General features: G+C 41.0%; 1 protein-coding gene across 1 annotated transcript in view; it reads left to right on the forward strand.

The window, feature by feature from the left end:
* Positions 1-13,786, forward strand: part of trappc9 (trafficking protein particle complex 9) — a 221,208-nt gene that overhangs the window by 82,955 nt on the left and 124,467 nt on the right. The window contains 3 exon segments of the mRNA XM_034294766.1: positions 6,620-6,651; positions 6,653-6,772; position 6,955. Coding sequence (XP_034150657.1) covers positions 6,620-6,651; positions 6,653-6,772; position 6,955 — 153 coding nt within the window.

Consider the following 13,786-nt stretch of genomic DNA (forward strand, 5'->3'; position numbering starts at 1 on the left):
AGTTTACATTCTATAAACCAGTTGATGTTTGTATTAAGATGTACGGTAACGGTTTGTTTAGATAAAATTCCCCTTTAATTGATATGGTGACAGTGGTTTATAGAATGTAAACTTAAAAGGGAAAGGTCACCCATTTTTTTTCAAGTTTTATTTTCCCGCATCTACTTTGAACTGGCTCCTGCTTTGTCCAGGCAGCTGTATAGTTGACCCCCGTCTTGACCCGGCTCTAAAAAGGCTGCATGGTATTCAGACTTGGCCCTCTTCTTGCAAAATCTAGCTTTCTGGCTTAGTAGTTAACCTGATCTTTCTCTCTTTTGCTGTCTCTCTCCTCATTTTGCTCTGTGTTTTCTCTGTCTGCTCCCTTCTCTCTCTCATTGCTTTCTATCTCGCCTGGCTATGCTTGTTTCAGTATACATAGGCCAAGCTTCTATATATGCAGGTTATGCAGCAAATACCAACAACACTGCTGGCCCTGTCATCCCTCAACAATTCCTTGGAAATGTGCTGATTTCAGCTGTGGTTTGGAAGTGCACTGCTATTTACATTACTCTGAAAACAGGAAATACGTGATGCATGTTGATGTCCACAAGCAGTACCACTAAGAATAATCTTGGCAATCTATCAACGTATTTTACAACACTCCTTCAATTAGGGATTTTTCCTTTCAGTGGACCAGGTAGAATAGCTAGCATACAAAAAATCGGTGGTGGCGGTAAAGCTGTTTTGGGCTGTAATACAGTTGATTGGCGATGATGAGAGTTTTTGGGGCTAACATCCATCAAAGCGTCGTACTCCTAATTTAGCTCAACATATTTGCGATACACTTTAAAACATGAGTATAAATGTAGGCACATTTCAGTAAGGACCAATAAGGACATTCTGGGTCTTTCCCCGATGGCATCTCCCCCCCACGCATTTCCATGTTATTTCCGTTGTTTTGGCTGAGTTCCATTGACCTCTTAACCGCATCTTTGTATGGAGGCCTCTGTGGAATGAAGATCGGAGGCCTGGATGAAAAACCTAAGGCCAAACCTGGATGTAATAATGATGATATGTTTAGACAGGGTCAGGGAGCAGAGATACCTAGAGTCCATTCATCTTTTATTCTCAGCTAAGAGCCATAATGGTCTCCTGATGGGTTTTTGACTTCACACCCAGAGAACATACACTCACCTAAAGGATTATTAGGAACACCTGTTCAATTTCTCATTAATGCAATTATCTAATCAACCAATCACATGGCAGTTGCTTCAATGCATTTAGGGGTGTGGTCCTGGTCAAGACAATCTCCTGAACTCCAAACTGAATGTCAGACTGGGAAAGAAAGGTGATTTAAGCAATTTTGAGCGTGGCATGGTTGTTGGTGCCAGACGGGCCGGTCTGAGTATTTCACAATCTGCTCAGATTTTCACGCACAACCATTTCTAGGGTTTACAAAGAATGGTGTGAAAAGGGAAAAACATCCAGTATGCGGCAGTCCTGTGGGCGAAAATGCCTTGTTGATGCTAGAGGTCAGAGGAGAATGGGCCGACTGATTCAAGCTGATAGAAGAGCAACTTTGACTGAAATAACCACTCGTTACAACCGAGGTATGCAGCAAAGCATCTGTGAAGCCACAACACGCACAACCTTGAGGCGGATGGGCTACAACAGCAGAAGACCCCACTGGGTACCACTCATCTCCACTACAAATAGGAAAAAGAGGCTACAATTTGCACGAGCTCACCAAAATTGGACAGTTGAAGACTGGAAGAATGTTTCCTGGTCTGATGAGTCTCGATTTCTGTTGAGACATTCAGATGGTAGAGTCAGAATTTGGTGTAAACAAAATGTGAACATGGATCCATCATGCTTTGTTACCACTGTGCAGGCTGGTGGTGGTGGTGTAATGGTGAGGGGTATGTTTTCTTGGCACACTTTAGGCCCCTTAGTGCCAATTGGGCATTGTTTAAATGCCACGGCCTACCTGAGCATTGTTTCTGACAATGTCCATCCCTTTATGACCACCATGTACCCATCCTCTGATGGCTACTTCCAGCAGGATAATGCACCATGTCACAAAGCTCGAATCATTTCAAATTGGTTTCTTGAACATGACAATGAGTTCACTGTACTGAAATGGCCCCCACAGTCACCAGATCTCAACCCAATAGAGCATCTTTTGTGGTGGATGTGGTGGAAAGGGAGCTTCGTGCCCTGGATGTGCATCCCACAAATCTCCCATCAACTGCAAGATGCTATCCTATCAATATGGGCCAACATTTCTAAAGAATGCTTTCAGCACCTTGTTGAATCAATGCCACGTAGAATTTAGGCAGTTCTGAAGGCGAAAGGGGGTCAAACACAGTATCAGTATGGTGTTCCTAATAATCCTTTAGGTGAGTGTGTGTGTATATGTGTATATATATATATATATATATATATATATATATATATAATAGAGAGTTTCATTTTTGTTTATTTTGCAAAAGATGAAACACTAAGCCAGGTATGATATGAGCTTTACAATGGCTGATTAGAGCACAATCAAGAATACCAAAACTATTTCCTTAAACAGGAAAAAAGATATGCATTTGGGTTTACGTTAGTACCTTGAAGAGGCCCCGTATAAAATCTATAATTTTTAGTGACAGGAAGCACCTCTCCTGGGGACACTCAGTCATTCCATGTAGTTGATGCATTAAAAATCTAGTAGAATTGACTTGATACTTAAACAAATTATCCTGTCATTTATTACCTGATTTAGTTGAGTTAGTTCCAGGCTGCAGCAAAATGGTGAGATGGCTAAGGATCCCCACTGAGAGGGAGAAGCATAGAGATACAGCAAGAGAAATGAAGAGGGAGAGTTTATGAAGAGGGAGATTAGTATCCTGTTCATTTAAACCCAGCCAGAGCTGCAATGCATTGTAGAAGGTTGCCTGTTTCAGACAAAGAGTGTGTTACCCTGCTTCGAAGAGTCTTTGCGTAGTTGCCCTGTCCTTGCATGGCTTCCTCATCTGGGACAGCTTTTAAATAACTCGGTTTTTGCAGTAGAGCGGATGTCTCTTACTGTGTGACTGACTACCCCTTGTCAAATAGCGTAGTGGTTAGAGAAGTGGCCCTGCGAACTATAGGTCCTGAGTTCGTATCTCCTCGCAGGCGAAGCGAAGTACAAATTATTCCGCATTCACGAAAACTTTGCTGGCTAAAACCGAAACTTGAAATTGCATATGGTTATATTGCGACTGTTTCTGGCATGGAATAGTTCATCTTTGGTCTCGCTAGAAATTTCTCTTTTTTTATGATTATTCCTAAGAAGTTAGTAGATACCAGTAAGCCTATTACTGGCTAATAAGCTGTTAAAACGGCCAGTGGCAAAAGCTTACAGATCATAGACGCTATTTCTGGTGGAGGTAAACTTAATAAGAAACATTAGTCAGTTTAACACAATGCTCAATAGTGTTTAGCAACTGGTGAAATGCGTAATGCCCTGGCGTTATGATTAAAGACAATGCCTCTCACGTGGAAGGCCTCTCACAATTCTCTCTTTGTTTCACTTGATGAAAAAGTTATATATCGTCACCTTTTTTGATACTTATTGTAGCAATGTCATTCACGAATGAAAGAAAAAAATATGTTCTTATGCCGTGAAAATAAATAGCTTTGGCAGACTCGCTAGCTATTGCTCAGTTCCTATGACTATTCCAGTAAGTTTGTAGATACTGGTAAAGCCTATTACTGGCTAATGAGTTGTTAAAACAGCCAGAAACGAATGAGGATATGTTCAGGATCGAGGCAATACTGACACGCATTGAAGGGAGAGCTCTGTGGTGTAGTGGTTAGCAACGCAGCCTTTCACGTGGGCAACCCAGGTTTGAAGCTCTCTATTGCGGTCCCGGCCGAACTAGGCTTGCCTGGTTTCTTGTTCTATAAAAAAGAAAACGCAAAAGCCACAATAGCTAGCCAAGATGGTTGACAACCAAAAGAACCATAACTGCCAATGTAGTTTTTCCTGTACTAAAGTACTTAAAATGCATCACTCTATTAATGGCAACTAGACAAATGACTTCTACCTGAGCACATAGCCTGCAAGTCTTTCCTTGTGTGTAGGTGGTGATAATTGGCCGAACCTTTAAGTGCCTGGCCCCTCTTTTTCATCTGGCTTTCATTTGTTCACTGACTAGCGTTGGTGTGTCTGCAAAGCAACAGAGAACAACCAATGAAATTCACTGTGCGTTCCCGACGCAGGCGTTGACTCACATCCGTCGCCAGTGTGTTGGTTTTTTTTGTTGCTGTTTTGACACTTTTCTCTCCCATGTACCCAGCGTGAATCAGCAGGATTTTGCCCATTGGTTGTTCTGCCTGAGCTGGGGAACAGCACTAACCTGCGTGGCTTATTCACTTGATGTATTGTTCCTTTGCGGTTCTGTCCTTCCAGCCGGCCAGCTTGTTTCAGTGGCGGCAGCTGAGTCACCTGTCAATCTCAGGTGGCTGCAGGCTTTACCATAAATCAGCCTGTTTAGTCTTCCACATGCAAGCACACCTGAATGCTAACACACGGCATGCTGTATACATACAGCTGGTGGCTGACCTGCCAGCCGCCAGAAATTCACCTCACATCTACGTAGCCAAGTCAAACTCAGCCTCCTAAATATCATATGAACAGGTTTACACTGGCTATGTAGCAACACATGGACATAAAGACATACATTAAATGAATATTATGCTGACAATCATGCAGGTTGCAATTATTACCACCCCTAAATATCAAAGGACTTTAAATCCAAATCTGACAGATCTGATGATCTTACAATTTTTATACAGTACAGTACCAGTCAAAGGTTTGGACATACCGACTAGTTTCTGGAGTTTGCAAAACGCCACTGGAGCTTTGATTCGAAATGTGTTTAATCATCTGCTGACACAAAATTATCACGCAGATAATAATTTGTTGCCCACTGTGAAGTGAGGTGGTGGATTTGGGATGTTATGAGGCTATTGTCCTTACAGAGGCCCTGGGAACCTGGCTAGGATACATGGCATCATGGTCTATGTCAAGTGGTAAGAGATTTTGAGGTTGCATTTTTTGATTCACCTAAATGAAATGTTGGACAATTTTTTTTTGTGTAATCACATTGGTAATTACTTTTTTTCATAGCATTTTTCCTCACCTCTACCAAGGTGCCAGTAATTATGGAGGGCACTGTATAGTTCACTTAGTAGGAATAAGCAATGGGAGGCACTTTATATCAGGTAGTAGGTATATGCAATTTTTTCCTATGTTACCAATATGTAACTTAATGTTATAGCGGCTGGGATCTGGGATGTCTAAGTGCTGCAGGGAGTCAGGTCAGAAACATATTTGTATATTTCTGGTTCTTGTCATTAGCCTTTAGTTCTATAATTTTTTTCCTTATTCTTTAATCCAACAGTGCCTTAAAGTATCAATCTTGGTTTTATTCATAGGAAATAACTGCAAATATCCCAGATTTATGAGTTCATAAATTTCCTGAAGTAACTGTTGGTCTGTCTCTCTATGCACCCAACTCACTCAGGGAGAACATGGTCAAGGTTCAATTGCTGTCCCCCCATCTGGTTAAATTGCTCTCCCCCCATCTGGTTCAGTTGCTCTCCCCCCATCTGGTTAAATTGCTCTCCCCCATCTGGTTCAGTTGCTCTCCCCCCATCTGGTTAAATTGCTCTCCCCCCATCTGGTTCAGTTGCTCTCCCCCCATCTGGTTAAATTGCTCTCCCCCCCATCTGGTTCAGTTGCTCTCCCCCCATCTGGTTCAATTGCTCTCCCCCCATCTGGTTCAGTTGCTCTCCCCCCATCTGGTTCAGTTGCTCTCCCCCCATCTGGTTCAATTGCTCTCCCCCCATCTGGTTCAGTTGCTCTCCCCCCATCTGGTTCAATTGCTCTCCCCCCATCAGGTTCAATTGCTCTCCCCCCATCTGGTTCAATTGCTCTCCCCCATCTGGTTAAATTGCTCTCCCCCCATCTGGTTCAGTTGCTCTCCCCCCATCTGGTTCAGTTGCTCTCCCCCCATCTGGTTCAGTTGCTCTCCCCCCATCTGGTTCAGTTGCTCTCCCCCATCTGGTTCAATTGCTCTCCCCCCATCTGGTTTCAGTTGCTCTCCCCCCATCTGGTTCAATTGCTCTCCCCCCATCTGGTTCAATTGCTCTCCCCCCCATCTGGTTCAGTTGCTCTCCCTTACTAATGCGATTTGAGAGAACTTTGTGAGAAAATGAATGTTCTGTCACAATGAAAACGCATTATTGGGAAACCGCAGTCGATTGTTGTACATACCACATAGGTTTTATGTGGTAAATAGGATGTGTATGTAAAAATGTATACGGTCGGCCATAGACGGCACATGGCCTTAGGAAAAAATAAGGTTTCAATTTCGATTAGTCAAAGAGATCAGTCAAACCTAAAAAATCTTGGCTGGGGCCAGCCTTTCTATGAACGCCTTTGAGAGCCTTTCCTTGACAGTTAGTGTGTAGGTTTTAGAGAGGAATTCTTCATTACGTCTATGCCTTTCTCCTTTCCTTTCCATCCTCTTCCACAATCAGCCTGTCTATATGTGAAGGGTTTCACTTTTTGCTTACAGTAGTCCCTCTCTGCCGTCGTTGTTTATAGAGAGGCTGTTTGGAGAGTTCCTGAGCTGGAGACCTGGAGGAGGCTGTCTCACACCTGCCTCTGAAGCCCGGCCAGTCTGGTCACCCTCACTGTCAACATCAAGTCAGACTGGACTTCTCTGGAGGAGAGAACCTGCTCCAGGACCTGATGACGGTGAGTGCTTTTATTTTCATGTGGGGCGCAAGGTTGCATTATTGAAGTACCAATTAAACCAATATAACCCAAACTAGGCAAGACACAACAGACAAGAAATAGATGAAATCTCCCTTTGTCCTGTTTGAGTTCATTAGTTCTGGAAAGCGTTTGGTTCTAAGCTTTATAACCCCATAGAACAGGGTAAAGCAAGCAAGCAAGTTTATTTATATAGCACAGTTCATACATAGAAGCAATTCAATGTGCTTTACAGTGGGAAAATAAAAATAGAAAATGCAATAGAATTAAAACAGTCAGATTGTTACAATTCTCTAGCTCAGCGGTCTCAAGGGGTACTGCATGAACTTCAACACCCCGGTATCTCAATCGCCTGATACACAGAAACTGCCCTGCGGTGAAGCTGGTGTTTCTAAAATGTTGTGTTGAGACTGCCTTATTGTCTCATCTAACAGAATTTAACAAAGGCAACCAGGCAAACCTCCGATTAACGTTATCTACAGGTCATTCTGAACAATGAAATGATTGTGACATGGCACACGCGATGTGCTGTAAGCATAAAATACAACATATACATAACAATGGTGACTAGAAGCAATTCCAAATAATGTAGAAATGGGTATATGGTGAGTATGAATAGAAATCTTAAATATTATAAATATAAGTGTAGTTCCTGAAAATGTATCCATTAAAATGTGCTAATGTACATACAAAGTGACCAGAGCATATGAAGTGTTAATGTGATCCATAGACCCACTGATTTCCAGGTATCTCCCCTTTACGTTTCTCCATTAGCATCTGCCTTCCTGTAACATTGTCTCTCTCTGTGCCCCTGCATACTGAGCTGAATCTCTTGCTCACTGTCTTTTACTCCATGCCCAAGTACACTTTCCTTCTTATTAATATATTTATCAGATACTGTTTTATGTTTTAATTAGTGTGTCAGCAATCATGGTACCTGAATGAAGGAGATAAGCCCGGACAGGACTTCCTTAAACCACAGTTCCTTGAAGACCCGTGTCTATTTTTGTTGCTGATGACATTCTGGACTGACGCTGTGCTCTGCTCTTACTGGCTGGATCTTATCTTTTACTCCTGAGTCCTGATACGTAATTATTTCCCAATAAGGCATTAATACGGTTACCACTGAGGCTTATTAGCGTGATAATTGTTTCGTTAATTTTAGTGGCAACGGTCCTCGGAGCAATAAGTATTGCACCTTTGCTAATTAAAGTTGGAAATGTTGATGCTTTCACAAACCGGGTGTTGCATGCTAATATGCCTGATGTTTGGAATGTGAATTCACTGAAGGTTTTTGAAAGAGAAACCACAGCATGTCCAATGTGGCTTAAAATGACTTAAAGGCAAAAAAAAAGGATTTCCCTCATGATGTTTGAACACTGTGAGGTCTTAATCTGGCCTATTGCAAAGGGTGACTAAGGGCTTTATGAGTATGAGCTGTTTGCGGAATTTTTGCCTTTTTAGGTGGCAGGGAACATTTGGCCCGATGTCACAAATTGATCTAAATGTAAAAAAAAAACAATGTTTGATAATCTGGCTAAGCTGCTGGGTTCATCCTGATCAGCCAATATCTTCAGCCTCCCACAGGATCAGACTGAGCGTTTCACAATGACATCGGGGCGTCTCGGGACGTATCTGATATAATTGGATGGTTTCCCTGTCAGTCTTCAGTGATAACACCTCAGAAATGGTTTTGAGCCATTTCCACTCAGTGACTCTAGCCGGGCCTGAGTTAGGCCATTGGTCCTGGGTGGGAACTGAATTAATGTTTCACCTCAGAGCTGTACATTTGGCTCAGCGATAAGCATCAAAACCCAGTGGCTCTCTATCTCTATCTCCATTGCTCTCTCTCTCTCTCGCTTTCTGGCATTCTGTCCCTCCATCTTCTTCCTGGAGGATAATTGGCAGATTGCAGCAGTGCGTCAGAAGCGTTGAGATCTGTATGCTACTCCGCTCCACTACTGGAGATTAAACAGAGAGATATCAAATGAAAAGATGATGAACCACAGATGAGCCAGGTTCCTGTCCCCTCTCTGTATTCATCCTTCTCTCCCTCTCTGACTGCATTTATATCATATCAGCTATGTGTCTTGCCATCATGTGAGTGACTCTTTCATCTGATTGCCATACTATGAAAAGCGCTTGAAATAATTCCTTGAAGTGTGAGGGGTTGGAGAACGGTACTTGGAAATGATTGTGCAGATAAACACATAAAAAACGGGCGATTATTTGGATGATTGACAGCGTGGAGTGATTTATCTCCCTTCACCTTACATAGCTCCAAACCGTGACTAAAATATACCGTCAAATAAGTCCTGGTCACATTGATTGCCTGCAATCTACGGCTGGCAAACCTATTAACCACACCAAAACCTATGTTACTCATACATACTGCCCAATTATTCCAAAGCAAAGAGCAAAGAGAAAAACTCAGTTTTCTTTTACTTAGTATTAAAAGTATTCAATTAAATGTAATTTATAAGCAAACATTATATATACCATATATATATATATATAAATATCTTCACCATTACCAATGTTTTTCTGCAGCTTCTAAATTGACTGACAGAAAATAGTGGCCCTTGGACATCTATAACTTATTAATGGCAATTCTGAATGGCTTAAAATAAAAAAGTAATTATAGCGGTACAGACATCAAATATCTCAAAAACATTTTCCCTCTTTTTGATTTGAATCCAATGACAGAAGTGGACTTAAAGGTTATGTGGGCTTAATAGCTATGCTTACTCTATTTGTCAATATGACCTTGCAAATCATCCCTTAATTTGTGATCTTCAGTCAGTTTTGCTGTACGGCACAAAATGTCCTTCCCTAGTTTTTTTGGTTTGAATGAGAGGAAAGGTTGATGACACAGATGGCCATAGATAACAGAGATTTTAAGAGGAGCCCAGAGGTTTATTAATTGATTTATCCATACGTCAGTTTATCCCTTTCCTTGAGTCCGGCTCCAGACCACACCACATGTGCGCTCACATACACACATTGATGTACTAACCAGGCCGGGTCGAAGACAGAACCTAATTCACTCCCATAGAGTGACATCACTCTATGTCAGTGATGTCATCACACACAGAATAATAGGTTGTGACTTACTAGAGACGTGATTGGTTTAAATGGTGGTGAGGATCATGCGAAATGACAGTATGTCTGGGCCTGGCATGCATGGAATACTATTGGCCTTTCTGTTTGTCTGTCTGCTTGTTTGTCCGTCTGTGTTCCTATGTGCCTTCTAAGAATGTGCTAGTTAAGTTCCCAAAGGGATCACGTAGACCTTTTAAAAATGCATTTAATATATATGCAATCCTTCTGTTGTAATTGGCTTTGGATGAAAGTGTATGCTAAGTAGCATATTTAGTCTACAGTACTGTGGCGTGTTCTGACGTCTTTAGCCAGTCCTCTGGTCGTCCTCCCCATGTCAGTAAATGCCAGTGACTAGTGTTTGTTTGTCCTAGCGGGGTGAACAGCAGGGAAGAGCACAGCAGACACCGTAAACCCATTAGCCTGTGGATGCTAAAATGTCAGCGTACAACAACGTCATTAAATGGAATTAATACAGCCAGTGTGATGCATTTGGAAAAGTATTACGCAGGGACAGTGTGGCAGACATGGTGCTGTCAGATTTGTAACCTTCGCTAACAGGTTAGCCTATAGTATGTGACCCTAATGGCTATAACTCATACAATTACTAACTAACACAGTAGTAATTGTAAGAACATAGTCATTGCATAGGTATTACTATGTAATTAAATAAGCCATTTCATTTTATTCTATATAAGCTTTGAGCCGAGGAATAACAAAAAAGGCACTTTTTGTAAAATTAGTCAGTTAAATCATTAGATCAAAATTATTTTAAAACAGGTATTGTCTGTTTAGTCGATTGTATGTAGTTGCATTATCAAGGTCACCTTTGGACCTTGGCATTATCAAGGTTATTAACAGGTAAACTATTTCTAAAGAGTTGAATAATATTTGCTTAGTTTAACAATAGAATTTGTAATAAGATCACTGGTTAGACATGTGCAATAACATTAATCAATATCCTTCTGAGGTAATGTGGGGATGCCTTTCCATCAAATACTTCCCATGACTATTGGTCTAAAGACAATGTCTCAATATGTGTTAGAGTAAACTGAGCAGTGACTTAGCAAGTTTGGTTCTGTAAGTACTTCCTGCTCCATGAACTGAAACAGATAAGCAAGTGTCATTTCTACAACAGATGTTGTAGTCAAAATAAGCTCTGTGTTAGGCCATGTTGAAACTTCCTGTATTTGATTATCAGTCTTTAGTATTAATTTGGAATAATATTCTCCCACTTTTCCACGCAGAACCGATATAACTCAGCAACATTTGTGGGCATTTGAGCTTAACCTGCTTGTTTCAGGTCTTAAACAAGCTGACCAACTTCACTTGATGCCCCAAGCAAAAGCTATGTTGTTATTGCAGCTTATTTGCCTTTTATACTTGTGCGTTGCTTGAACAGACTGGGTCCAACAACAACCATCAACGGATACCTTATGATTGAGCAACTTTGAGATGATGACGTGACACCTTGCTAGTGATCAAACTGAAAAAGATTAGGTAATTTTTACCTTTTTTGGAGGGAGAACATTGGTTGCTTTCATCAGCTATACATTTTTTTGGCCCAGCTAGCTTGAGGGAGTAACGGGGAGTTGAATCCTGAAGAATAGGGCTGCCTTTCATACTGCAGTACCACCATCATGCTTAACCTTTGATATTAGGTGCTTTTCAGTGTTTTGTTTTTTTTGTCAGTCATTTTGGGACCCATATTGTTCAACCAATAAAGGTCGCTGAGTTTAAGCAGTTAGACCTGGAGGAGTTGGCCAGAATTCTTCAACTGAGTTTTCGGGGTCTGATCAGGACCTACTGGAAAGTATCCTGGCAGTAATTTCAGTGAATGGTAGCTCAGACAGTTATTGAGTGTTATTTACACTGCAGCATTGGGTGTCACATGACTTAGTTATTTAAATATGTGAAGTATACACATCTTACAGTATCTGTTCACTCACGTTCTGTATAAACTGATAAAATCCAAAAGGGGACAGATAACTTTCTGTTAATGTTTTAGCTATGTGATGTGACATACCTTTTTGTTTGGTTACTGTGGATCAATGTCTCTGGTTTTCTCCGAACAATGTCATCCTTCCCTCTGTAATTTCTGGCTTGCGATATGGAGGGGGCGCCGGCATCTGTTCCATGTGCCTCAGTCAGTTTTTTACGCTTAGGCCTGGGATGTGTGGGTGCAGGCAGAGGCTCAGAATCAGCAGAATAATCGTTGGAAATGTCACCATCCATTTTTTTCCTGTAGTGTGAGTAGTTTTAGTTCAGATCTTGTGGTAATACTAACACTGTTTTCATTCGTCTTGGTTCTGGCAATTGTGAATTGCGCAGGCGCTCACTTCATACTCAAGCTGTAGCTGGCTGATAAGACTGCCTGGATTCATATTGGTGACAAACTGTTTTGTGATTATAATTACATAGATAAATACAATAAAATGGCACGCCCTACTCTTCATTTGCATTCAGTGATTACATAATTACGCATTGTTTGCTTCACCTTGCCAATCCACTCCTCCTCCCCCTTCTCCCCTGTTCTCCCACATTATGGACTATTACAAACAGTGTATTCAGTTTGGTGTTTAATGTTATATTTGATTCTGTACACTTTAAGTTCAGTTTCTGGGCAGTTATGAGCTGTATATTTGCCACATATCCGGTCTTGGTTTTCAGAAGTGCAGCCCTAATTGCTTATGTGTCTTAGGGAATGTTAGGTAACTTGAAGGTATCATGTATCATAATATAATTTTTATTCCATTACTATATGCCTTCATTTAATCAGTATTAGACATCATTCCAACTTAGCCTGGCCACCCATATTTAGATTTCTGCTTCCCTGACTTCTTGTTGTTCTGTGCTTTGCCCAAAAAACACAGTTAGAACATCTGTCAGGCAATGGAATAACTCCCATTTCATTTTGGAGTAGATTGGTTTGTTGTTTGTCCTTAGTATAGGCACACTAAGACTTTTCTGCTTCTGGCAAAGCATTTGTGTTACTTTGCAGTTTTCGGCTTCTTTCACTGTGCCTTTATATTATTTAGTGTTATTTAGCCATTGCCCATGGGGTCCACTGGAAAAGTGAATCGCTTGAGAAAGTACATAATGTGGAACTTTTCATAAAAATTCCTGTAATATACTGACGTGCCACCATCATGAAGCTTGCATACTTCGTTTTAATGCCATCGTGATCACGTATCAGTTTTCTTTTCGGTTCCAGAGGATGAGGTCAGAGAGGCAACAGCTCAGTGAGTCTCTTTTATTCAGCCCAGTGTTTTTCACTTTCTGTATTAGCTAAGTCAGTAGAGTGCAGACACCTTTTAAAGTGCTTTTGAAATCAGAACGGTATTTTGGTCAGTCGAATGAACCCAATTATGGGCTAATTATGAATTATTATGACCAATTCTTTAGTGAAACTGTAATAAACCTCTTGTAATTTTGGGACACTGAAATGTTTGAGACCATTATCTAAAAAAATTGTGAAAGAAAAACAGAACGCAATGATTGCACATAATCTGAACCCTTTATTCAAAAGACAATAGTACAATGACAACATATCAAATATTGAAACTGACAAATGTTATCGTTTCTGGAAAAATGTATGTCTACTTTGATTTTGATGGCAGCAACACATGTCAAAAATGCTGGGATAGAGGCAACATGAGACTGGAAAAGTTGTGTAATCCTGAAGAAAAAATCATGGTGGAACATCTCATAACTAGTGTAATGCTGAAGAAAAAATCATGGTGGAACATCTCATAACTAATTAGGTTAATTGGCAACAGGTCAGTAACTTGATTGGGTATAAACAGAGCTTTCCAGAGAAGAAAGGGGGAGGAGGAGGGGAGGAGTTCACTACTCTGTGAAAGATTGCACAGGCAATTAGTGCAACAATTTAAGAAC

Source organism: Esox lucius, chromosome 10 (assembly GCF_011004845.1).
Source record: "Esox lucius isolate fEsoLuc1 chromosome 10, fEsoLuc1.pri, whole genome shotgun sequence".
In the NCBI taxonomy this organism is placed as follows: Eukaryota; Metazoa; Chordata; class Actinopteri; order Esociformes; family Esocidae; genus Esox; species Esox lucius.